General features: G+C 41.7%; 1 protein-coding gene across 1 annotated transcript in view; it reads right to left on the reverse strand.

Annotated features, from left to right (window-relative positions):
• The window catches only part of EXOC4 (exocyst complex component 4), a 396,906-nt gene that overhangs the window by 316,850 nt on the left and 52,295 nt on the right, over window positions 1-27,761 (reverse strand). Inside the window, exons 6-7 of the mRNA XM_068953333.1 lie at window positions 23,238-23,481; window positions 16,211-16,388 (exon numbers count right to left, since the gene is read on the reverse strand). Of these exons, the coding sequence (XP_068809434.1) occupies window positions 16,211-16,388; window positions 23,238-23,481 (422 nt within the window). The remainder of the gene's footprint in view (window positions 1-16,210; window positions 16,389-23,237; window positions 23,482-27,761) is intronic.

Raw genomic sequence — 27,761 nt, forward strand, 5'->3', positions numbered from 1 at the left:
ACTAAAATCCTGCACCTAACCTCTTTTGTCCAAAGGGATGGTCAGGATCCCGTTAATTAATGAATCGTTATCAAGACTGTAAAAATAAGCTGAGGTTTAATGATCCTTCATGAATCATGAATCTCCTTTCAGAATCATTAGGCATACCAACTTGGCTTGACTCTGCTAACCCAGCACGTGTTTGAGTGAAGTCTCACAGGCAGTCTCGCTGGCTGGATTACTTGCGCAAGCCAAATTAAGCAGGTGCATAAACGCTGGTATCATCAAGATCTTACTGAGGTGCTGTGATTGATGGTTTGGGTTTTGTTTTTGTTTTTTTTTAAAAGAAAAAAAAAACCACGGCCATCATAATCAGAAGCTTTAGTAAGCCAAAAGATGACAACTAGGAAATCAATTATGGCCTCATGCATCTAACAAAAGGACACATTCACCCAAGATGATCAATCTTTTCCTCCCCCTTTTTTTTTTTTTTTTTAAAATCCTTTCCCTGGTACTACAGATACAACCTCCTAAAAACACCCCGACGTTGCCACCGTGAAGTTAAGAAGGAGCGACAGCCCTTCCAGCCGCTCCTCAGTGTGGCACAAGCGTTTTCACCGGGCCACTGCAGCTCTTTCAATACCATGCAGAGCCTTTTCAAGCAGATTAATGACATATAGTAAGCAGAGCATCCAAAAGTTTCAATTCTGTGCTCAGAGAAGTATCGTAAATAGCCTGCATCCCTTCAAGTAAGTCTCGTCTTTCCGACGTCTTTGCCAGGACTACCATGAAAAGATAAAGTTTCAGTACGTGGAAGGCATGGATACAAGGTGACCAGAAAGGAGGAGTGAAAGAGCCCTCCTGAATACAGAAAGGAACGGGAAAACAGAGGAGAGGAGCTCTTCAAAAGACCTTTCGGCCACTAGATAGCAACAAATTCATGTCATTCTTCAAACAAGTTTGCTTCTCCACTCCCCTTCGACTAGGGAGGGCTTCCCACTCAGAATCGGGATTATAACTGTATTTCTGTTAAATTACCTCTCTGCATTTAAAGCTGGAAGAGTTACAAACAGTACCACATATACGTGATTAAACCATTCCGCGATACGGCGGAGCAGCAGGTTATTCTAAGATTAAAAACACACAAAAAAGCTCCACTTAAATACCACCCACTCCCTTGTTCTTGCCTTGCCAAAAGACACACATGGTTGCACATAACTTAAGTAGTCTATCCCAAGTCTAAATTACGTCTGCATAGCAGACTGGTGCACAGATTTTAAAAAAAAAAAGTTATTTAGGTATTGGTAAAATAGGGCTATTCTGAACAACTAGCCTGACCAATAGGTGAAACTGCTCATCTAAAGCCGGCTCTGCACTGTCTACAGTGCAGCTGGTGCTGTAGGGGCCATTTAATGCATCTTCACATTTAGATTCTTTTAAAACTGAGCTCCTGTTGGCTACTTCTCATTAAAGGTACTGTTTTGTCTTTATTTTAAGCTACACAACCAAGCATTTTAAGCTTGGTGTTCCCCCGCCAAGAAAAAAATTCTAAATTCATATAATTTCTCCCAAAGTTAACGGCATCGCTGCACTCTGAACGCAGCATTATTTGCTCACTGCACTACTCTGCTTTCCACCACTCACCTGTTTAGCAGCGACTCAGTTATAATTCTGAGAGGGCTGCAGAGATTGAGGGCTGGGAGAAGTTAAGGGGGTTCAATTCATCCTACACAGCCTTTCTGACAAAAATAATAATAATAATAATAATAACAACAACAACACAGGATACTATTATGCATCCAAAAGAACATATCCCTAACAGATCACACAATCTTATACAGACCACAAATAGTTAATAACTACTTGTTCAGGAGACTGTGTTTCTGTATCATCAATTAATACGTGAACCTTCCCCTCGATCTTTAAAGAAACTGTTAATTATACAGCTCACAGCAAAATCGAACACAAAAGAGAAGAACACTTAACAAAACCTTCAACCTGAACCCTTGGTCTTAAAAAGGCACTAAGAGAAGATACAAAGCTAGTGCTTCCAGCTAATCGCAGGAGACTGAACGGCTCGGCACCCGTTGCAGCACGCAACGAGCGCTCCGCTCAACACGCCAATAGAGACTTCTCGAACGGCAGAACACAGGTTTGCGACCTTGGAGATAAGTCTCATAATCTCATTCGCATCTGCACCTGCAGATCCCTTCACTTGGGTATTTGATGTTCGGATTTCCGTTGAAATGACTTTGCAGAGAATGTCAACACACGTTTAGGTGGACTGTAAGAACAAGGAAATCATTCTGCTTCTGCTGGTGTTTGAGGACAGAATACGTTTAAGCCTATCAACGCAAATTTTCAGATTAATATCTGACTAGTTTTCAGGAAATGCTGTATATATAAGTACAGGGAACATAGGCATAATAGTAGATGCGAAGCATAAGTAAAAAAGAAGGTTTTTCAAACTCTTGTCTCTGAAGAATACTAAACTGAAGAACATTATGGCAAGAGAATCATCGTTAAGAAAGGAGGGCAGGATTTGGGAATACGAGAATCAACCTCTAGCTTGCTTTATACAACGTGCAACATCACTGAATTTAAAGAAATCACAGAGGCTGTAATTAAGGGAAGACTATGACCTGTAAGGCACAGTACACATTTGTAGAAATCACCTCTCTCAACCTAAGCTTACTAAGACGTATTAGAGTAACGGTTGTCCAGAGATGTCGAAGCTTCATTCATCCTTCCAAATATCTCCGAGATCTTAAGATTTAAAAATCATAAACTAATAATTAGCATATGCACAAAGAAAATCATAGTTTTTTTGTTTTTTTTTTTTTTTTAAGTAAAATGCTAATTGCTGATATTACAGTCATTTCTCAAACCATACCCCAAGCATGAAGTTAACAACAAAGTCTTTCATTTCAAAATTATTTCCCACAACAAAGCTGAATCAAAAGGACCATCAAATTCAGACTGTAACATGATGTTTTCCAGGCCCTTACCAACAGCAGAATAAAAACCTCGCCGTGCAATGAAAATTATTTTCATAATTTAACTGTTGATACAGGAGTCCCATCCCCCGCAATATTTATTTTGTTAGATATTCTAAGAGCATGATGGCACAGAAATAAAATGAGCAGATGATCTGAAATGTACTTATGAACCTACTGCCTTATTGCCTGAACAATGGATATTAAGTGATGAAGAATGCAAGGAGCGAGGAAACGGAAACGGTGTGCATTACGTTGAGACGAATGCCCGAGAAACATGGCACCTTAAAAGTCTGTCTGCCACATTGAAAGAAGGTGTCCTGTACAGAAATATCCAACTGAATTCGCCTCGCAGCACAGAAGGAAGTTGGAGCTTCTAGAGTGAGAATATGGCTCACTTGGAAAGGAAAAATAAAAATTACAGGACTGCTTGTCTTACACAATACTAAAGAGCTACAAGCAACACAGGTTTCCGGAGCACGTACCAACCACACAAACCTACGCCGCTGCCTTCCACGGATGGAATTGGAATAGTTCAACTGCGTATCAGGTATCATACTGCAAACAAACTCAAGGACAACAGTACTAGTTAAATCACTAGTTAAACGCAAGGATCTGTACACATTAAGAGGAAGACAGTCACAGCACTTTGACTGTTAGATCACAGGAGTTTCCAGAACATTGTCAACCACGCAGTCCTCACCTTCACAGATCTTTGGTAACATCTTAATTTTTCCACCGTTAGGATGAAGGCGGGCTCTCAGGGAAAGACATCATCACAAACTAAGGCAAATTATCAAGAGAGGTTAGCATGACAGAATGATTCAAAGGCACCATCGTTTATCACTTTGGCAGGTAACGTAGCTGAGAAATGCAGTTTCTCCAACCGGGCATCAGATGCGTGACATACAGATAAAACTGCAAGGGAACTCATTCAAATAAAGTGAGATTATCCTTTTATTGTGGTCTAGCTAATAACATGCAAATCTATCTGTTTGTTTCATTGTGCTTTGCAAGAAAAAAGGGAAAGATTTTTTTATATCATGCTTAAGGGACCACTCTGATTTATCTATTTACCAGCCCGCTGGGAGGTTTAACCGATTTGGATTATTCTACTTTTAATACGCAACAACTTCCGACTGCTTCAGCCTAGGAGGGAAAATTAATGACACGATTAACCTCTCTGCAATTTGAATGTATCTGCCAAGCGGCAGACACGGTCCTGCTCTCGCTTTCATCTCAGGTATTGCACCAAGGCCATAGCATAGACTTCAGAAGAGACAAATCACTCTTCTACCTCCACTCTTCCACCTGACCTCCTCATACTAGCCTCCTCTAAAGGCAGCTTGACACAAAAGACTCAGCTATCAGGAAGACCGAGCAAGCAGCTCCCCTATCCATTAAAAAAAATAAAAAAGTTACCTGAACTGCTATTTTTCTTGGTGGTTCTCCTCCCCCTCCCTCAAAATCATGTTATTGTAATACAAAATTAGATCTGGGATTTTCAGTAGAATCTAAAGTAATTAGATGCCAAAGTCCCACTGGATTACCAAGGGAGTTAGAGCCTAAATGCCTTCAGCTCTTGTGGAAAACCTTGTCCATCACAGAAATTCATAGGCTGGCTCCATAAAACCTCTAGAAAAATGAATACTGAGCTGTACATAGTTTCAAAGTTATTTTTATAGAACTCTACCGGGCCCCTCAGCCACTACTACCCAGCGAGTAATAACACTGCCACCACCAAGGTTTCCACCGAAAATGCTCTGGGAAACATTTCACCCACAACAACCATGGCAAAAAGATCAGTGACACTAAGTCTCACCTTAGTACTAAAAATAGAAGGCAATGCCCAAGTGAACAAAAGCACCAAAGCCACATCACTCAAAACCACGGCATCTAAGCTAAGCATACATGTATTTTTCATTCTCTTCTCCTGGTGTTGCTCTTTGATATTTTTTCAAGCCTATGCTACAAATGGAAAGCAGAGGGAAGCTTTTATTACTGGAAAGAATGAATTAACAATGCAACACATTTTATTATTATTTTAATCAGCTTCCAGCTCACAGCTTCACTGAGAGCACCAACAATCACACGTTTCTTAGTCCTCTTCCAGTAAAAGGGGACCCCAAAGAGCTTTACGAGGCATTTAATTACATACTCAGAGTAGAATGACTGTATACAGGCCACATTTAATTAACTAATTCCCTCATCTCCCCTCTTTTCTCAGGTGAAAATGGGTTTCCATGGTCCCTGGCACGGACACAGTTAATGTCTTTTCCAGTCATTTGCTTAAGGACAGCAGTTAACGTGGATTCTAGAACAAATACTGCTACTTTTACATCTACTGTGTATTTTTATAGATGTGTGTCTTTCCTGTTCCCCAAACGCATCTTCAGCATTGCAACATTGGACGCTCCACAGCGCAGAGCTGAAGACCTAGGAAGAGAAAAGCAAAGGGCACGTCCACGGGTCGGTCACCAGCTACCCTCCAGAGGGCTACCACCACCTGTAGCTGCTGCATGAAACAGGAAGCTTCAACATCCAATCTTAGCAACTTTGATAAATGACTGATCAGCCATAAACACAGCAAGCCAATTTTACAACGCGCAACTGAAGCGCTGTCTTGCCATTTGCCAAGCTTAGCAGGTTGGAGCTCGATGTACACTCCAGTGGAACAAATTTGCACGTGAAACCGATGCGAGAGTCATCACCCGCTCTGACGTGTGCACACCACGGCAAACGTGGACGTGGAACAGCAACACACAGGAAGGAGGCAAGAAAGCCAGAGCTAGTAAAAAAGAAACATTTTCAAGCTGTTTCTCCTTAAAGACATGAGAGATTTGCTGTGGACAGAAGATGGCAACTACAAAAAGAGAAGTGCCATCGATGCTATTGCTATTACTTTGGTGGAAAACAGGCTGGTTACAGAAGATTCTCAGCTTTCTTTTAAAAGACGTGGCAGACTTCTAGTGGTCAGACTTCGAAGAAAAGCTTTCAAGTTTTGAGCACAAAACATTAAGAAACTTAACGAAAATTAAAAGAACCCATAATTTTTCTTTAAGATCTTCAGACTTTGTAACCTGTGCCATGGCTTTTTAATAGCTGCATTTGAACATTTTGCTATTAACAAAACCGAAGTGCAGAAAGAGGAAGTGCGCGTTTCAATATCAAAATTATTTTAACTTTGAATAACACTGTTCCTTGGCCTACCAAGCCCGTAAGGGCACCGACACCAGGAAACCAAGCAGGCTTACTTGCCCACTTCCGCATTTGTTCTGGTGTATCGGTCAGGCCAACATGGAGTAAATTCAGAATTACAGTAATAATTTACCTTGAAGCTAAGTAGCATTGACTAAATCAATTCCATTTGCCTGCTCCCACAAGTTCAGGGTTTGCGTACTTCTGTTACCATCAAGCTTATTTTTTTTCTTGACTTCTGTAAATCCTGTCTTGGTACCCACTTTTCATGTGGGCATACGGGTTGGGAATTCCAAAGAGTACAACCTACCAGGGAAAAGGTGCTTGTATAAACACTGTACAGTCAGTTTGAATTTATGCAAATCCTTGTCTGAATTTCCATTAGCTACCGCTGGCTCGCGGCCAATCAAAATACCTAGATTTACATGCTATCTGGTTAGAGAAATACCCATTAAATTATCATGCAAATCAGTATCCCACTTCAAAATGCAGAGAACTGCATACTTCACGTTTAACACTTGATTTTTGGTGTTGCAAATCACACAAGAGTCCAATCAACAGGCACATTGTACCCTTATGTACCAGGAGCTAAAACTAGAGTTACTGATTAGTAAACGCATCGCCTTCTCCAAAGGATCTTAAAGCACCCCAAACCAACAAAAAAAAAAAAAAAAAAAATCAAAGTGACTGCAGACTGCTCACTTTATGAAACAAAATTAGATTTTCATTATAGTTCAGATTTTTAAAATAGCTTTTCTTTTCCATTCTTTTAAAAAATAAAATCAGAGCATTTATAGCAAAGACCTGCATATTTCAGAGACTATGTCTGTCCTACTGGCGTTTCTTTAGTACTACAACAGCACTTCCCCCAGAGAAAACAAGATAGAACAGAGGTATGAAAACGTAGGTCCGATCTCCCATTTCAACCCCTGGAATATATGGGGAGAACAGTTTCTTGCATGCTGATTTCTTATAAGTCAAGCCAATTTTTTTTCAAATTCATGTTTAGATGCCAAAAAATGCTGACTTACAAGGCCATGACCAGAACGCCTCTGAGTGTTAGGGAAGGATTTGGGGGGTGGACGGGAGCTGTTTGTTTTGGTCTTAATGGAAATCGGGAGTTTGATATTTACTGTGAACTATACAGGCTTCGAGCTCTTCGGCCTCTCTCAGGCCACAAATCACTGGTAGTTTCATCAGCCGCTTGCTGGTGGTTGTACATACGCATTTGCACAACACATATGGACACGGAGCCGATATCCTCTTGCTGCTGAGCGTGTCTTACAAAACTTGGTGAAATCCTGTTACAGCGCAAATTGCTGGAGCCAAAGTATAAAAGTGAGTTTGATAAATAAAAAAGAAATAGACAGGCTGATTTTGTGTTTAAGTACTTTCTCACCAGGCCCCCCCAGTCCTGCGCGTACCCTAAACAAGCATAGCAGTCCAACCACTTCAGACTCGAGTCTTCATTATCTATAATCAGTTTGCACCACCCATTGAAAAGCTTATCCATATATAAACCTGATGATATATTATTCAAAATCACCGCAGGCTATTTGCAGAAATCCTAAATAAAGCCGCTTCAAAAGGCAGCTGGTCAGCAAAGCCATAAAAAAAAGTGCAAGATAAACAAAATATTGGAGCTCACGATCTTCAGCAAGACAATCATCTCCAAATCCTTAAGCGCTGGGAGCGCTGCATTTTCACATCCTGATTCTCAGTGGGGCAGAGCATCCGTAACATCAAGAGAAACACAAACCTCAGAAACACTTAATAAAAAATCCCCACATAATATCCTCTCTCCCCCTGTTCCACTGAATCAAACTGGGCACCCGAAGGAACAGGTACTTGTACACGTTTCACTTCCCTTTACTCGTTCACACATTAGCTTCCCCGTGCGTAAAATACAGAATAGCATTACCCTGGAGAGAGTAGATGACTAAGTTGCTTTGGTGATGAAAAGCATGCTGTGAAGGAGATGTTCCTAAAATGTTTTATGTGTACTACTAGCGATATATGACACATTTCAAAGTGTCGCTTGTGGGTCCAGAGCTGCAGCAGCGACAACTTCCCACTCTATGGGTGCACGCTTGCAGTTGCCTTCCCCCGGGACAAGAAGCTGCTCGTGTCCCACCTACAAACACGGTTAGGTTCTCACACATGGCTCTCCGTAAATTCTACACCTTCTCTTCTGGCTTAAGCCCTGGAGCAAGGCTTAAAGGTGAAAGGACGAAGGGACGTGTGTGAGCGAAGAGCTGCAGAAGGTGCGTATACACGGCTTGCAGAATGAAGAAAGGAGGAAAAGAAGAAAATAACGTTCACATGTACCCTTCTGAACATAAGGTATATAAGCCGGGCAGTCTGTAACTCAGGGGGTGGAGCGTGTTGCCTCAGGTGGCCTCACTCCGATGAGTTCGCTGCTAGGGGCTCACCAGCAAACGTGCCTGCCTATGCGCAAAAAAACAAGGCAGATGAGTCAACGGAAGACAGGAATTTAGGAAAGAAATTTAATGCAATTCAGTAGTTTGCTACATCGCAAATAATTGCTGAAGAAAAACACGCAAGGCCTCCCCCCAAAAAGCAGAGTTTAACTTTCATACCAGGAAAGAAACAGCAAGAGCTGGTTAACTTGAGGGGAAAAGAAAAGGGGGTTAAAAAGAAAAAAAAAAAAAAGCTTTCACCTCCCTGTTCTGTAAGTGGCACGCATGCTAAAAATGACAAGCATACAGCTCAGGAGCGGAAAGGCTTTTAAGCAAAATAGTTTCTCAATATTTCCCCAGGACAGCAGCAACTCTCTAACATTAGCAGGATTTTGCCTGCGTGAATCCCACACGCACTGCTGTCAGATTAGGCTTCTTGCAGTGAGGACGCGACGAGCATTTGGCCTTTTCCCGTTCACAGTATTTTTACGACGCTAGTAAGAGTACGTCTCACTGACTTTAAAGCTAGTCACACAGGGACTAAGTGTGAATAAGCTCCGCACATCAAAGATGACGTGATTTTATAGTCCCATAAAACATGTCTACAAACGCTGATGAATTACTCGTAGTCTCTCCTAATTCTAGCTGACAGTATGAATAAAATGCGGTTGATATCGACAGTAACCAAAAAAGCACATCAGACCTAGCAAACAACTGCTCAAGAATCTAGGGAATCTGCCCGAATTTGCAGCTCAGTTTCCATTTCTACTACACTGTCTCATTAATTAACAGTTCTGGAAGATGAAGGCTAAGAGGCAACTTACAGGATGGAAATTTTGTATACTTTTATTTAAAATACCCGTATTCCTGCTGGCAATCTGAAACACAGACGTCACATCAAGCGCGACTGCCACGTCACAGCCTTCATCGTCGTTCTCAATGATCTTTCAACTCGCGAAAGACAGACTTCTAGGTGACGCAGTTGGAACAAAGGCTGAAAAACAACTCAGGGCTCTCAAACTATATGAATTAGAAAGCATTTGGACAGCGGGCAAGGATTCAAAAGGGACAGGTTTCACTCAGACTGCCAAATACCGAAGCAGGGAATAAGTCATTAACCTGTTCTGTACTCTCAGTATTTTCTTCAGAGAAGACTTTCCCTCAACCTAGCAACAGAGTTGACTTCAAAATTATCTAATGATGGGACTCTTTACAAGAATTTTCCACTTTTCTCCTCTTTTAGAGCACAGTCTCTAAGGGAAAAATATCAATATATGCTTTTAACTCACTTAAGTGAATTTAGCTACTTAAATACTTAGGCATAAACTCCAGAAGAAACAACCCTAAAATTATAACTTCATCAGCTTGCGCAACTATTAAAAGAAAAATCCACCTGAAATGAAGAGCCTGTTGAGTATAGAGCAACTCGAGGCTCTGCAGCGTGAGTGCTGCAGGGTGAGGTTCTTTCCTTCTTGCTCACATACCTGCAAACATTTCATTAAATGAGTTAATCTTCTTTAAATCTCCCAAAAGGTAAGTGCAGCGACCTCTTCTGCACTAAGCTGCACAAGTGACTGTACACGATCCAAACAATTCATTTTTATGCAGGGCTTTATCTCTTTGAACTTTAAAGTAAATGTTAGTGTTTATGAAACACACTGGATGAACAGCTCTGGGATAAAAAGGACTTTGGAAATAAAAGCTGTAACACAGTAGCATTCGTGCAAACTTCTGTCCTAGCACCTTGGTAACAAAGCACAGTTCAATTAACAAGGAGCGGTCCCGGGAAAGACAATAATCCCGCGTTCACAGCCACCGCAGCTCTGGACCTCTTCCACGTACCTGCTACCAAAGCAATTCAGTTGGTCTTAAACACACCGCTTCAACAGGAATCATCCAGTTAAAGACACACGGATCAATTTTGTGCATTTATCCTCCATGTGCTTTATTTTTAGAAGGAAAGCATGCCATTGATATCTTACTCTGTGCCCTTCTGACTGCGTAATACATGCCAGGCTACGAAACTTCTTTGCACTTGACCACTCATTCACTATTTTACCTTTATCAAGGCAGTTTCCACCATCCTGAATTCCTGGTCCAGTCTCTTAAGAAAGGCACCAAACTATTTTCTGCGCAAAGTGCCAGGGGAGGACATGAAACGTTAGGTAAGCTGCAATAAGTCTATAAATCATTTTAAAACCAAGAGGAGGCAGGGCATTACATCCCGCCTTGAAGTATGTTTAGCAAGACCAAAATTTAGAGAAATACCTTCCTGCAAGTTAGCTTGTCCGTTCCTCGATTCAGAAAGATAACATTCTTCTGGGGCTATAAACGTCACCTGAAAGCTTCATGCTCATAGTAGTACCTGTTTCCAAAAAGCATAAGTTTTGTAGCACTCACTGCGCTGGAACCGATACGTGTATTTCAAATAAGAAATGGGGGGAAAAAAGTGCCGAGTGGCATACTCTGTAATTATTTGAATTCCAATTTATATATCAGCATCCTGGAGAGTATAATACCACCTCGCTCTCCCTCACACACTCCAGATTGACTGAAACTGTATTTTTCAAAGGCTGCAGGCAAACCTCTTTTGCAACCGTCGTCCTCAGCTAAATGAGAGAACATTAACGAGACGAACCAGCCACAGTCCCAAGGGCTCCAGTTCCACATGTTTAAGACCGTTTCACAGGAACCAGAGAGACCTGTCAGACACGTTCTTTTATTTTGAGGGCAACCACAAAACCATTAATTTCTGTAAAGCGACTTTCTGAAAAATAGTGCTACCTTCGTTCAAAATATTACTCGGCGAGCTTCCCAAATGCTACAGCAATTTCACATACTGCAGTGACACTTCAACCAGTATTTATGGTACATTAACGCTAACGTCTCGCATCCAAGAATCTTATTCTGCTTTACAAATAGTAACGGTGTCACACAACGGTTCATTCATCTTTTGAATAGGAAGCCTCGGCAAAGAGAGATTTGGTTACCTGTCCCAGGACACACACACACGTTTATCTGAAGAGTCAGAAGCAGCACGATGACTGCAGAGCTCTTCAGTGCTCGTGATTGCACAGCATTCCTAAGCTCCTGCTCTTAACATCAAAATCCATTTTGCTAACCATTTTGCAATGCTGTCAGATCAGTACTGAGCCACCTGGGGTAAAAGCAAAGCCCAACTGTCGCCTTTGCATGAGCGGGTACCTTCGTTCTTTGCGGTGCCTTCCCCGTCTCTCGCCCTTGTGTCAGCACTGAAACAGCCCAGTTCAGGGACCTGAGCAAGCAGAAAACCCAGCCAGCACAAAACACAAACGTTTTTTGGCCAAATCACCTCCCTCAAATTAATTTATTGCTTGGCAGCTTGAGCAACACTGCCAGAGCAAGGGAGGCACCCTAGACGGAGAAGGAAGAAATGGGATCACAGCACAGCTGACATCGCTCTGCCATGCAAATGAACCCTCTACATCTTTTCCATGAGGATTTAAGTGGGTTAAATTGTCTGCTGAACGCCTCTGCCTTTCCCCTGCGACCTTGTGCCCCTAAGAGGACCGATAACTTCTCCCGAAACTCACTCAGAGAGTCAGACAGGGCTTAGCTTATTGCAGCAGCGCCATGGGATATTCCCACAAGCGCTCTAGCACTACTCCCTGAGATGTACTGCATCGCAAATACGATTTAAGTGCAGCTCTTCAGTGAGCTCGCTCACATTGCTGGCCACCAGACCTAGTCGGATATTGCAGGACTGCTCCATCTCCCTGCCTGAATCACAAACTCGTATCCCGTTCCTCCCTACGAGGAAAGAAATGTCTCACTGCCTCGAGGACACAGCAGTGTTGTACGCAGAGGCTTCCTCAACCAATGCTTTCTGCTCTCTCCAGCTCTGCAGTAATGGACCTGCAGAGAGCGGGCAGAGCAGGCTTCAATTTCCCTTAGCCCCAGTTTCCTTATCCTTAAGGTGTTTCAGCAATGCTTAGGCTGCTAAAATACCCCATTTTTGGAAAATGCCTCAAAGCATTAAAAAGAAGACCCCATGAAAGGAAAGTAGCGATCAACAGTGTTTTCTCAGTAGATGGACTCTCAGACAGCCTGAACGCTTGTGCTCTGTTCCCTGGTGGTACTAAAGATGTGATAGATGTCCCGGGACACGTACGTGCCTTTCTTCTTCTGGAGGAGCAAGAAAACAGATACAGGCCACCTTCTTCAAAAGTTGAGATCCATTTGCTACAAATATTACTACTACAAAAGGGAACAAAGATCTCTTCCTTGGAGGCACACAGTACCACCCGACACTGATAACGGGATACCGAATCCAAGAGACAACCACACGGACCACCTACGCATGGAGGCGTCATGTTTCTTTGGTAACTTTTCCGGCAGCAGGGTATTGCACACTGATACCACGCGGCTGACAGGGCGATCATCCCATCACTGGGAACACGACATTTCTGAAGGAGTCGAGTGAATGCTGGTGTTATTCAGCAGGGACAGATGCCTCGCTCTCTCATCGTGGTATCCAAAAACAGTGCTAAAACAAGGTGAATGAACTGTTAAAAGTTTTGTGCTACAGATAACACCAAGGAAGAACCGTCACACCAAGCATCAGTTACTGCTAGAGCACGTCACCCAGCTGTCAGTCCCCTGACACTAATACAACACGACAGAAGAGCTCTTATCTCAGCTAGGAGAGTTTTGCACTAAACGGAAAAAGTGAAACTATACAGAAAGGCTACGCTGCACCTAAAACCTTTTGCTTTGTACCCAAGTGTATACCACTCTGCCTTTTACACAACATAGCCTAAATGCCAGCACCTGGTCATTCTGGATAGGAGGATGCAGCATATACATTAAATTGTGCCAGCAGATCTCAGAACTCCATTGCTCTTGTCCTGAGCCAACTACTCACCAACTGCAGTTACACTACAGCTCGCAGTGCTTCCCACCGAGCACGGGAATCTGTCGCGATTACGCTCCTCGGAAGGACGTTCCACCCACTGCTACACTGAAGAACTAAATTAGTTCCAGATATAAAACGCCAAGTCAAAATTTAAACAAATTTCAGCTCTGTCCTGTCGGTATGGCAATACAACTATAGGACATGCTGGCTCTGGTACTGCAAACTGTGTCTTACTGAACAAGACCGCTCTAGTATTTTGACAAACTGATTATTTCTGTTTTTCTCTAGCACTCTGGCACCCAACTCCTCTGGCACCCAACTCCAAAATGTCACTGCTTTTCTTCTGATGAGTTCAGTACTTTTCTTGCAGGCTCAGAGAAGGTCAAAACATAATATATCTGAATGTTCAATACCTTAACATCGCACATCTTCGTGCCACCTATCTAATATTATATCATAGTGCTTCGTGCTGTTATTAGGAAACATTCACGTATCCAGGAAAAAAAGGCTACTCCAAGGAACCTTCTCACTTTTTCCAAAAAGGACAATCTACAACCCACCACGAGTGCACATTATTACTTATGTATGAAAGTATAAAGAAATAAACTTTGCTATAACATATTACACATGCAGAACTGCACAACATACATGTGGAAGAGCTTATCCAGACAAATTGTAGAGTCACAAGACGTTGCAGCAGCACGAATAAATTGCATTCTTTATGATCTGCATACATTGCATCAATCTCTGATGCAGTCTGCCATTAGCCCACTTCCTCAGAAATCTCATCTTCCCCTCAGGCACGTTTTAAAAAAAAAAAAAAAAACCCTTAAAACTGAGTTTCTGCTCCCCTTGCCACATATGTAAGATCCCCCCTCAAAAAAATTATTCTTATTCAAGAAATAGGACAAAAATAATTTAGCCCTGGGCTCCAAGGTTTTCCTATTCTGCAAAGTCAGAATTTTTAAATCAATTCTTATGAAACTAAAATAAAAAACCCACAAGATTTTGAACAGAGAAGGGGAAAAGTGTCTCCTTTCCATAGCAGTCACTGCTCAGCTCCTTACCCTAAAGCAGTATGAGATTATAGAGCTGGAAGTGCTGCTTTTTGTGCACTGAAAAAGCTATCTGTGCTTCTTTCTTTGGAAGCTTTTACGACTCTGACACCTTTGCTGTCAGACCAAAAGCCACGAAATCTTTAGACAGGTGGGTTGTTGCATTTTGTTGGTATGTTTTTTTTGTAAAAAACTTGGTCAAATACTTTCTTCCTAATGCGGAAAGCACGCTTACTGTCTACATGTGCACACCTACAGGTGCTTCTGCATAGAAGTTTTATCAGTGTCCAGAACAGCCAGCCTAACTCACTCCCGACTTCACCGCTCACGAGGAGTGAGACCATCACAAACTGTTGCTGATAAGGGGAAATTAGTTGCCTTGTGATTTTGCTTCAGTGCAGATAATGTCTTGGTGGATTTCTTACTTCCAGGCCTTGTCCTCCTAGAGCAAGATTTGCTGAACTCCCAAAGGTCTTAAAGGTTTTCTGGATCTCAAGCATGGAGCATGAAGCAGATAGCTTATGCCAAGCCCTTTCCTCATGTCCTTAAGTTCAACTCTCCCCCTTAACAGGGCCAGTCAGCTTCAATTTTAAGACATTGCTTTGTTTAGAAAGCCCATCATTAACTTCTGCCTGGATAGTCCCAATCTCGAATTTTTTGCAAGAACAATACTGAAGGGAGTTGAAAATTCATATCAAGGAGAAGACTAAACGAGGCTTCTGTAACAAAACACTAACTCCCTTATCAAGACAAACGTGTGGGTAAGGAGACAGTGGGCCAGTTCAAAGGGCGCGTTTACCATGTCACATTTACCGTGTCCAAGAAGTATCTATACAGCATGCACACAGCGGGCCATATCCATGCAAGCAAAAAACCCATGTGCATCATTGCACAGCCAAATAAGGCTTTAGAGAAAAAGCAAAACAGACCTGTGCCGTGTAATGGAAAAGCGTGTTAGCGTAGGAGCCAGAGCGTATTTTTCAGGAACAGGCCAGAGGTGGAACGACCATCATAAATCTTGTCCCCTCTCGTAAATAATGCCAAGCTCATTTCTTTGACCTCCTCTATCAAATAATGGGCGAGATGTACATCTGTGCACTATATACAAACGTAATTAAAAAAAAAAAAAAAAACACAACACCACAAATGTGCACATCTCCACAACAGAACATGTGACAGATGATAGCTCTGCTGACTGCGAGTCTCAGATACTAAGGCGATATCAGAATACGGCCTAAGCAAGGCAGAGCTTTAATACGTTGCAGTTTACAAGAAGAATCAAATAAGACTTCCCCGAAAACACGCTGGCAGCAGCCTCAGTGCGAGTGTCTCAGCTGACTATAACTAAGACAGGAGACAACAAGCGATTAGAGCTCTGACACTTTATAAGACAGGCATGCCATGGTAACACAGAACAAAAATGTCATTGTTTGAAAGCTTCCGATAAATCACTTGGTAGATACCAGGAACCACCTTTCTGTACACCATATGGATGAAACCACAGAAAAGTTTATTCATGGTATTTAAGCTCTCTGGAGTTTAACTGTCTGTAATAAATGTGGTCACTTACCATCAAAAAAGTCTAATTCCAGCACAGCTCTCACTTGAGAACGACAGCATTGTTTTCTCTGCTATTCTGGTTATAAACGCTGTCCCAAGGATCTTTACCTGCAAGACGTCTTGGATCTTCACCCACACATCAACCATGTCGTAGAGCTTGATATCACCGTCATACTGGCTGGAAGGAGAGGCAACTGTCTGCTGAAGGTGCCCAAGGACTATGGAGTGAGCAGCAGCCACAGCGTTGAATTTGTCAAAGAGAAGCTCTAGCAATTCCAGAAGTAACCTATAAACCATCAAGACAACCTCCACTCAGTTATCAGAAGATATTGCAAACACAGTGTAACGTAGCAGGTCAAAGCAGCGGGCCAGGGTTCAGAAGATTTTGATTTCATATCCTGTTTTGTGACAGACGCTGGGTACAACCAGGCAAGTCTATGGCCTTTAGGTGACTACTTTCAGCAGAAACCAGCTCAAGTTTGGCACCCAAATATTTCTGGGGCTTTTCCTTTTCATGCTCTCTTCTATATTCGAGTTTCTGATCTTCAGTGCATTCTACTTGGGAGGATAGGAAAGATAAACGCATTAGCAACTACCCAGCCCTTTATATCATGATATTAGAGGGCATACCAAGCTCCCAGCGAGAGTAACAGACGGGGAGGGAAACTATCTGCCTTTTCCCCAGGAGAGAATAAGAGTGTTGTTGACTTACATGTACAAATCACGTATAAGATATTAATTCTGGATTATGAAATGAGCAGTATGGAAGGTTTTAAACATCATGAAAGATCAGAAACCTAAAACATAAAGGCTTATCAACTGTGTCAATTACCAAGGTTTTTATTATTGCAAATAAGGTGCTACAGCTATAACCTCATCAAAACGTACATCACATTACCTGCTTTATTGCCGAATTACTGTAACTAGTGTACCTTTGCAAAGTCCTAAATATTTTGTGATAAGGCAATGACTCATCACATTTGATCTTATTATTTGGAAAAAAGGGGAATTCTGATTAAGTTCACTGCCGCTTACTGAGCGATGCAACCCCAGCAAAACGTGAAGATAACGCTTCCCCAACCCATATGTTAGCCACTCTCCAGTTCTGACAGACAGGCTCTATCACATTTAACTGCAGTGTGCAGCTGTGTCTTCCCATCAGAGGTTACTATCCCACGGCAGGACGGACAACCTGGAGGAGAAGCAGAGTTGTGGCCACTCCTCAACCACCACACTTCCGCCTTTTGTATTAGTTAAAATCACTAATGAGGTGTGCAGTCGTCCTGCAGCCGCTTCAATTCAGGGTGCGGGGTACCAGCTGTTCAAGCTAGACCCTGGAGAGCTATCTGGAAAAATTAAGAAGCTGTTGCACATTTGCTGCTGGTGCCATCATACAGCAAGAGTAGACCGGCATCACGTTGCAGCCAAAACTAAAAGTGCCAACCTACCTTAGCCCATAGCAATCCTAGAGCAAACTTCTGCCCTGCAAAGGACAAGAGCTGTCCTTTTTTCAGAAAAGGACCATAACAGCTTATTGTGCCTCATTCATATATCAGGGTTTTACATACACATATACAGCAATCTTTCAGGGATCTCGCATGGAGCGTTCACCTACCAACCAAGGCAGCCACACAGCTCAAATAGCCAAGTGGAAGAGCACCTTGATTCAATCGGAAGTGCCATTGCACATGTCTGGGAGGGCAGAAGCAGGCACAGCAGAACAGGTCAAGCGATCAGATGCATGTTATATTAAAAATAAAGATGTGTTAAGGTATCATGATACCCATGTTATAAGGTATGGAGAGACATTAATATTGCTATATCTTAAGTGGCTACAGAACTAAAAGATGCATTTAAGCAATCTGAAAGGAACAAGTGTATTTAATCAATTTCCTCCATATTTCAGATCAGCACCAGGTGCCTACAGAAAAGCCTTGTCAGCACTATGAAAGCAAACACTGCTTTCTACAGGTCTTTACATATTTAAATAAGACTCTGGTAGAGGGTAAAGCATAAGCGGACAGAATAGGGTGATACAGATAGCACCAGAAAAGACAGCTATTATCAGTATCAACAGTATTAAACTTCAGTATGTGCAGTCCGCTGCGGAAGAAAAGCCATTTTTCTCTGGCTTAGGGTATTTTCTTTAAAATAAATCCTAATAACTTGCCTGTTCAAAGTCAAACCAAGGAGCTACTCCCATGGAAAGAGCTGCATATCTTCCCCCTTCCCTGATTAATGTTGTCCCTTCACTCATGTTGACTAACGTTTCCAGTGAAGGAGACGGGCCAATACGCAGACAAGACTGCCTGAGAAACATGTTCCACTGCTGTTAAGTGAGTACCTCTCCAGCCTATTCCGGGATATGGGAGAGGTGACTATTGCTCTGACAACCTATAAGAGATGCATAGAACTGTTAAAAATAGGTAACAGGAACAGGTAGAGAGGAAGCTGGGACAAGCAGTCAGACAGAAGCCAGAAAACCAAGGAAGGAAACCAGATGTACAAGAATTTGGAAAGACTACTAAGTTCCTGTTTGAGTAACTGACAGCTAGCTTTGAATGGACCACCAAAAGACAACATTAATTATAAACATGTCTTATGCAATCAAATTAAATATATGTTGTTGAGGAAATTTATCAGCGCAGGCCCAATTTCTATTAACATCCCATATTATTAACGAAAATCTAGCTGTCCGTCTACCTCTTCTTTATCCCAGGAAAGCACAATTTTGCAAAACTGAACTAGTTGGATACTTTGGAGAATTAGTTTTTACTGTTCCTAAGTAAGTTTATTGCATGTTATCAACTCGCTTATGAGGCCATTACTAGACTAGTATACTTAAAAAAAAAAAAAAAAAAAAAGGTTAAAGTTATTTGTTCTCAGTTTCCAGTGTTTTCCTATTCTCATGTTAGTGACTGACAAAACACGTCCTTTCCTGCAGCTAACTACCATCACATTACATTCTCCATCCTAAAGTGATAACGTTTTCCACTTCTCCCCATTTTAAAAATCACTCGCTGCCTCCCATCTTTTCTTAATTTCCTTTTCTCTAAACGTCTTCTAAATCTGTCAGGTCATTTTTGAAACAAGGTGACCCAAAAAGAGACACAGACACGGTCTGTGTCAGACAGCCTAGAAGACAAAGCAGCATAAAATAATATGGCCTAGATTTTATGCATATGGGGTTGCAGCACCAAGTGACCTAAGCAGAACATACAAACAAAATGACAGAAAACTGGCTTAGGCAATTTGTCAGAGCAGTCTCATAGTTACCATATTTTGCGGCGAAGGGGTTACGTCGAGAGATAGCGACACACACCCAGAAGCAACCACTGTTGTCCGGGCAGTAAATGAGAACATCTTGATGCAAAGTGACTGCCAACACCGGAATGAGGTTGCTGATGACAATTCATGAATTTTAGCAACAATAATGTCCTTTGCCGGGTCGGGGTGCTGGCACATATATTTTTTTTTAATATTTATTTCACAGCCTCAAGATTTGGTAAAAAGCAAGTAAAGGTCTTAGGAACATGTAGGGAAAAAACGCATCAAATCCTAACATCAGGATTTGGTAACAAATAGTCAACACGCCTCCTCATGGCCCAGATTTTCAACTAAAATAAAGCTAAGACAAGTTATTCCAACCAAAATCTTGTCCCCTAAATTTGGCCCTTTCGTAGACGTGCTTCTAGATTATTAATCTTCTCAAGTCAGTAACTTTCCATAATTCAAAAGTGGCCCTCAAATTCATTAACATATACCCATGAAATATGACCTCCTCTACCGTATCTTGTCCTCCACAACCCAAGATAAATATTTCTATACATGTGGATACTATGCATGCCCTAATGAGCCACTCATTAATGGTAAGGCAACGGCAATTCCTACATTTAAGCCTTTTTTTCACAAAGTTGTTCCAAGCACAGATATCCAAAAACTTTAGAAAACTTACCTATTGCTCTGAAATACATTAAATTGACTCTTAAAAAAAAAGGACACTTCAATTAAAGCCAAGGTCAATTGCAACTTGGTGGGATTCAAGTATAATTTTCTAATCTACTGTAGCCTTAAGTTTTAATCACTTCCACCAGTGCTAGGAGTCTGCTACCACTCTCTATTGGGTTTTAATCCTTCACGTCATTCACTTTTCATGGGGGCAAACACACATATTCAGGAGGGTTTACATTCACGGCAAACTACGCTTACAGCCAAACATCATGTGCCCAGTTAGGCTGCTTCTAAGGCAGCTATACCGTATCACAAAAATCACAGAACGGTTGAGGTTGGAAGGCACCTCTGGAGATTGTCCAACCCCTCTGCTCAAGCAGGGTCATCTAGAGCGCTTTGCCCAGGATCGTCTCCAGACGGCTTTTGAATATCTCCAAGGATGGAGACTCCACAACCTCTCCGGGCAACCTGTTCCAGTCATCCTCACAGGAGAGAAGTTTTTCCTTATGTATCGGTGCATCTATGCTGCAGCCTCCCTGCCATTCCTGCTACAAGCATCTGGGGCTACCTTTTGTGAGAGCGTTCCCCCATTTCCATGCCCCATAGAAAAGAAAACCTAAAAATCTGGTGCATCACCAGTGCCATACCAGTCTTCCCTTTGTGGCCCCATTGGTGAAAAACAGCAATTCGCCATTCCGTTAAGGTCTTTCAGGTGTGCTAGTGCCATCGCCTTCTACATGGTGTCCAATCCAGCAAATGAGCCTCTCCAAATTCACATCAGCTATCCATGAAGCTAGGCTGCTTTTAAAGGAAAGCAGTGCTGAACCCAATGATCCAGGATCATGGATCCAGGATCCAGACCCATGGCAGAACTGTGCATGAGACATATTACTCTCCGAGAACTAGTTACTTTAGATCTGTATCTTTGGGCCTTAGAAATTTGGGGGCACTAAATCACAATGCCTTGCTATACAAACGTAGAAGGTGGTCACACAAGTGGGTGACCACTTTAGAGTCCAGATGGTCATTATCAGATCTGCAACTTATCTGGCCACGTTCTCTCTCATACGATGAGGGGGCTCTACTTCGTTTTTGTGAGCTCCTGGAAGGAATCACATCAGGACCTCCACAAGCAGGTTAGCAGCCTCACCCTCAAGGGGAGTGAGGCTTCGCCCTTTACCAAAGGGAAGAACATAAGTCAGCCTTCAAGAGCCACCACTCAGGACAGAAGAATGCATATAACTTGTTCTGTGCACACCTAATGAGCTGAGTGGAAGCTGTCCAGCAGAAGCTTCAATATACAGCCCCAGGCCCTTTAGGCCTCTCTGTCAGCTTTTATTAGTTATTTCATTTGCCAGAAGTGAAAATCTTTATGGATATCCTTTAAAGGACAGTAGCTGAGTACAGGCACTGAGCTCACTGATACGAATGAGACCGAGGCATTCATGTGTGACTAGTTTTAAGGTGATCTGAAAAACAGTTTACTCACCAAATCCTGAGGTCAAGTAACTATTGAGGCTGACAGCCTAACGAATAGTTAAGCAGTTTCAGGAGCTACATCAGGCTCAAATTTGGGGTCTCGCAGAGTTCTCTTGAAACAACAGACGCTTGTTCTTTTTTGTTTTGTTTTTGAGACTAGGAAAAAGTCGCTTAGTTGGGATTTAAAACTGAAGCTAATTTAAGGGGCGGTATACCTTTCCATACTGTAATTTGTTCTTTCCCATATAAATGAATTTGCCTGCTTACTGCAAACATCATATGCAGTTTTAGTTTAGAAACAGTTCTAATTATCTACTTACTTGACAAGAATTCAAGACACTTCCTATATAAGCATCTTAAGGGCTCACGTTCGTCCTATTAATCATGCGTCAAAACCTGTTACAGGCTTTTTTACTTCACCCAGCCCTCTGGACCAAATATGATCTGATCCTATTTATCAGTTTCAATGGGCACCCTCTCATCATGCAGCCTCTCAAGATTGATTCGTAAAACAGGTATCAAATATATGCTATGCACCATCTTGGCATCACAGATTAAAATTCTGCATTCAGACACTCTCAAAAAGCTTGCTGTAACTTCACTGAGGTACCAGTACCATAACTCTTTGAATTCTTCACATGATTGTTTCCACAGCAACGCTAGGAATTAAAAAAGAAGTCCTCAGTAAGATAAAGTTTTCTTTGAGAGAGATTTTCCACTACAAATATTACGTAGAGTGAAGAAGCACAGTTTTGTTTGGGGTTCTTTTCCACCATTAATTTTTGGAGAGTGATCATCACAACATGCAGTATCACAAATTAAGATTTCAGATAAAAGCGACAGCTAACCCTTATGGAGTTTTATTTGCAACAAAACGGTTCTAGCAACTCCTGAAGGCTCTTATTAAAAAAAAAAAAAAAAAAAGAGCAGAAATTTGGTTCTCGGGCTTCCCCACCTTGCTACTAATGTAAATGGGGCTGCAAGTCAATTAGAAGCTCAGCCCTATATTTACCAATACAATTAGTTCCATACATGACTTCAAAGCTTTGCTCCTGCATTAGCGGAATTTGACTCTGCTACACTTCAAATAAATAACTGAGCTGAATCTTCTCTTTCCAAGTCACATTACGTACGAACTGTAAATTCCTTTGGCATCAACGCTAGTGGAAAGTCATGATTCAGTGCAACACAAGAAGGCAGAGAGTCTTTGTTTTGGCACCAAGCATTCTCTACACCATGCATACCAGCAATTTGAGACAGTGTTACAATTCAATCTGTTGTAAAGCTGCTTAAAACAAAAGGTTTAGGTTAAAAACAATCAAGTGCTTTAACATTATGTACTTCTTACTAGTAAATGTATGCTGGCTGCTTCCGCGCTTCCGCCTTCAATTAGTGTTTTAAACACAACAGATTCTCTTCTAGGGTCAAAGCACAGCGGAAAACATCTCCCTTTCCCACATTCTTTGCTGAGAAGCAGCAATACCTCCCCTTCCTGGATACACTTCCTCAATTCCCATGCCTTTCAGGTGCTCAAGGAACATCAGCCTTTCAACGAGACACAGGCATTTCTGAAAATGTTGCCATTTCAGATTTCTGCTATTGCAAGATTATTGTCACTCCTTTAAATGGCAATCAACAGATATGACACCCTCCCCTCAGACTTACTTTTGCAGCAATCAGGTTCCAGTGGTTGAGATAGCCTTACCTAGGCTGATTTTCCTGCGAAAGATTCTCCCCTCTCTGGTAACCGTTGTCTGCCACCTGAGTTGTGGACCGCTTAACAATCTGCTTGAGTTCTTGTTCTAGGCGATCCTGGATGGCTTTCACGGTTTCGGGGATTTTTTTCAGTTTGGCCAGCCCTTTGATGAGTATGCCCATGAAGACAGTGCTGTTCTCCTCTGGATCCAGTTCCGTATCTTCCTTAATTTCCAGAAGGCTCGTTTCTCGCACTGCAATACATTTAAACAGTCATAATCCAAGGTTTAAATTATTAAAAACAACACTTAACACCATGCAGGAAAAGGATATAAACGCATGTGCCTTCCCTTAACTCCCGCTACTTTGAGCGACCAAGGAGTAAACAAGGAAACTATCAGCACTCAGATTTTTGGGTGCAGGTGGATGTTTTTGTTTGCTTGGAGTTTTCTCCCTACATAAATGCAACAGCCTGAAAATTTGACTGATTCAGAAATCAGTTAGGAAACTGAAGAAGTCTGCTGCAATTTAGACATCCATGAATGTGAAGGTATTATATCACTACAGATCCACGGAACGCACATCAACGGAGCTAAAAGCCCTGAATTTCTCAACCAGCTGTTTTTCTTTGCTGCATTCTTCACACAACAGGAATTTTCATTATGAACACTATCGAGCTTAACAGACTTCTGATGAATTCGGCGAAGTTTACACTGTCAAAGTGAAGGATTGTTTGATGTTATCCTATTTTGCTTTATTACGTCTGTCAAGGGGTTGATGGAGTTACTCAAATCTGTTAGCGAGGCTTCTAGAAAGGAAAAGCTGGAAGAAGTAGAAAGGATGTTGTGGATAGGGCCCTCCTGCATAACTGGGACTGCATAAGGAGAAATTCTGTTGCTAGGCAATGAGAAATAGGAAGGCGAGAGGGAATATGTTTAAGTATGTTCATTAATCAACATTTCTTAATTTACAGATAACACCCAGCAACAGAAAAAGGATGTCTACGTTAAAGACTGGGTAGAGCGTTTAATAGCTGTATTGAAACATTATCGGGAAGTAAATGCTTGCAAGGCAAAGCCAACTAAAGCATCTTGGAAGATCTGCAGTCACGTGGCTTGCTAACAGCAGGCGTAGCAGGACGTGGACAGTGGCTGAAGTGCTGCCATCCACCAGACCAGTTCCTAACACAGGAATCAAAAACCAATGGGTGTTTCATCCCACTGGTACTGAACTCCGATGAGGGCTGCTGGATGACTGACGACTCGCATGGCTTCTACTGCTCAACAGGTTTTTTGTATTATTATTTTTTTTAATCTTAAATCAAAACATATAAAGTCATCCAAGAACCTGAATAAACGTCAAATGATCCACCGGAAGGATTTAAATGACATGGTAGAAATGAAAAACGGCATGTCAGAAGGCCTACAGCGATCGAAATACCTAACACCGAGAACAGAAGAGCGTTGGCACTGCAAAAGTTAACGCCGGAGTACAGGAAACAACGCTCCAAAGAGTCCCTAAGCTGCCAGTTTATAAATACCATCATGATAAACAGATAATGCTTGTTTCGGTGGAGGCTTGCACCAATCTCCCTAGTAGAGATTTAGTTCCCTTCCATCAGTATCATCCCAAACGTGGCATCCCTAGCTGAAATCAGATGCACTGCTCACATGCATTTCAACCCATAGCAGAAGCAACACAGTAAGGTAAGAAAGAGATAAGGATGGATTTCATTAGGTCATAAAGAAAGCCTATTTAAACATGTAATTCGGTCTACTTCAGGGGTTAGCTTAGATAGAAACACCCAAAATTCTCTGATTAAGAAAAAAAGGAAAAATAAAAAAGCAATGATAGTATAGGAGATGTTTAGAACGCACCTAAACCGTAACAGCTATTAAATGCTACATGGGGATGCACACGCGTCTCTGTGCAGAGCTCTCATCTCTTGCACACCTTCCATGCAAAGTACTTTGTGTGCTGTGTATTGCATACGCACTCCACCCACCCCATTAATGCTACTTGTTATTCTCCAAACGCCACAGCATGCAAGGCACAAACAACGAAAATGAGCTCTCTGGAATGAGAGCTGTGGAAAAGACGACACTGGAAATGCTAGAGGAAGAAAGGTTTTAAATTATTGTTTCTAAAAAAAAAAAACAAAAAAAACCTGGTTGTTATGAGTTTGATGCGCTGAACTTGGACTAAACAACCTTTTAGAGGCCAAGTTCCCGGCGTTACGTTGCAGCCCCTTCGTAGGTGGGTTGCAGATTATCCTTAATACCACACAACGAAAACCAGAGAGGGAAGAAGCATCCAAATGGGAGGACTGCACTTAAGGAGACTAAAGGCAGCAATCTTAGATGAACACTTACATTTTCAAAGAGAGCAAACCAATTTTTAACTCCCTCAAATAGCCAGGACCTCGATTAACATCTCTTGCAAACAACAATCCAGCGAATACTTCAATATCTAGTACCAACACAATGGTTTGTAAATTTTGTTAGATTTGGTCTTTTGGCAAAACAGTAGGAAGGACGGTTCCTGCATGTTCTGCCTATTAAATAGGTATCCTAGAGAGCTCTTGGGCCCCGTTTATCTCTCAGACCTGCAAGATCCCATTGCAATGCAACTGGAAATGCACCTCTTTTCATGTTTTCCCCCACTTCAAACATCCTCTTCTAAAACTTAATGTCATCAAGGAGTTATTTGACCACAAAGCTTCCCTAGCCCCTTACCCCCTTCAAAAAAAGCATCAAAGTAGGCACACGTTTACAGAAAAGTTCATCTTTAAAATTGCAGTCCCACATACTATTCCACGCAGGTGGAGGAGCTCCACAGATGAAGGAACAGGCCTCTGCAGATCGGCTTTCAGAACTGAACGTTTCAGCTGTATTTACTCTGAAACTGAGAATTAGATTAACTTTGTCATTCACTTGTATCAAGACTGTCAAGACTCCATCCCTAGCCTTCTCCCTTCATCAGGTTCTACCTGTAAAATACATGTTCCTTTAAAGAGGTAAGATCATTGCTCATTCCGTAAGCACTTGCTTTACCTAGAGAAGTCATGAAAAATTCATAAAAATAACCACGGTAAACATCCAAAGGATAATTTAATTATTCTAAACTGTGGCTCTGCTAGTAGATTTGATTAACCTCTTCTCCTTTATGGTTCAAAGAGTAGAAGGGGGAAAAAATCCTATTTTAATTAAAAACAGCTTCATATTATTCACAAAATAATAAAGCTGTAAACACCAAAGAAAAATTCCATAGGACTTTCTCCAGTGACACCAAGATGTTAATTTTTCTACCCCCTGCTTTAAGAGTATAATAAATGAAATGTGATGCTGAATAAATATTTTTAAAAATCAAATTATTACAATTTCCTTCCTCTTCCCCCTCATACTCATGACTTTAAACTCTGATTTGAAGATCTATGTCAAAAACACAGGTTCAACATACTGCCTTATTGTCCCATCCCAGCTATAAACCCTTGTACCATGTAAACTCTTTGCCCATGCAAACCAATGGAAACATCAGACTATCTAAAGTCTAGTCATTTGACTGAGGCTTTGGGGAATCACTCTGATACACAACTTGAATGTTTCTAGCTAAACTGCCCTCCTTGGGCAAGCAGTTTTCAGTAGCACTTCATGATCTGAAGGGGTTCTTAGGGTTTAATTCCATCAAATGACCTCTGAAAACCATTCAAGCAGCAAAACGTTTAAACATGGTTTCTCAATAGCTTCCCAAGACAACAACCTGCAGCTCTCTATTCAGGAGCACTGTCTTTGCCACATCCTCTCCAATGAAACATGCAGCCATTTTCAGAATTTTATATCATGGCAGCTGTGCGTCTGAAAACACATAATTGTGTTTAAGTAATCAAAACCTATATTAAATTTACATCACTAGAAAGCCGAATCATGTTCATCATTGATTCATCACCTCCACTAACCTCCACAGTTACAAAGACGGAAATTTCCCCGATGGCTCCCTAGTTTGACGATGCCCTATAAAAACGTCTGCTCCAATTGATGATACCCTAATTTGTATGATTCTGCCATTTCACAAGAAACCTGCTGCAAGAGGCATTTTAATAACTCCATTCTGATCCCCAGAAAAGTCACTGTTGATAACTCATCTAAGCACAGCAGCTATAGAAACGGCTCTTGGGCCTTGTTTTTCATTCCAATGAATGGCCAAAATTTGCTGCTACTTATTACAAAAGATTTCATTAGCTGTGTGCTTTTATGGGCAACTAGTAAAATTTAATGTACTATTTTTCATGATTTATGTCCTTCTCTTCCTTCCTTCAATCCTTTTGGAGAACAGGATGCAAGTTCATAGTATCCCAAAGGCATTATTTGAGCTCTGAAGAAACTTCATCTGCTGACTTCTGGTGCCGAAACCTTGTTGTGACCCATGTGCAGAGACAATGGGCAACAAACGAACAGTTATTTAAGAAACGAGTCCTTTAAAGATTCTGGTCATTTTATCTGCCTTACTGCCAAGTCCAAAAGAAAATGGGTTTCAG

The sequence above is a fragment of the Struthio camelus genome, chromosome 1 (assembly GCF_040807025.1).
Source record: "Struthio camelus isolate bStrCam1 chromosome 1, bStrCam1.hap1, whole genome shotgun sequence".
Lineage (NCBI taxonomy): Eukaryota > Metazoa > Chordata > Aves > Struthioniformes > Struthionidae > Struthio > Struthio camelus.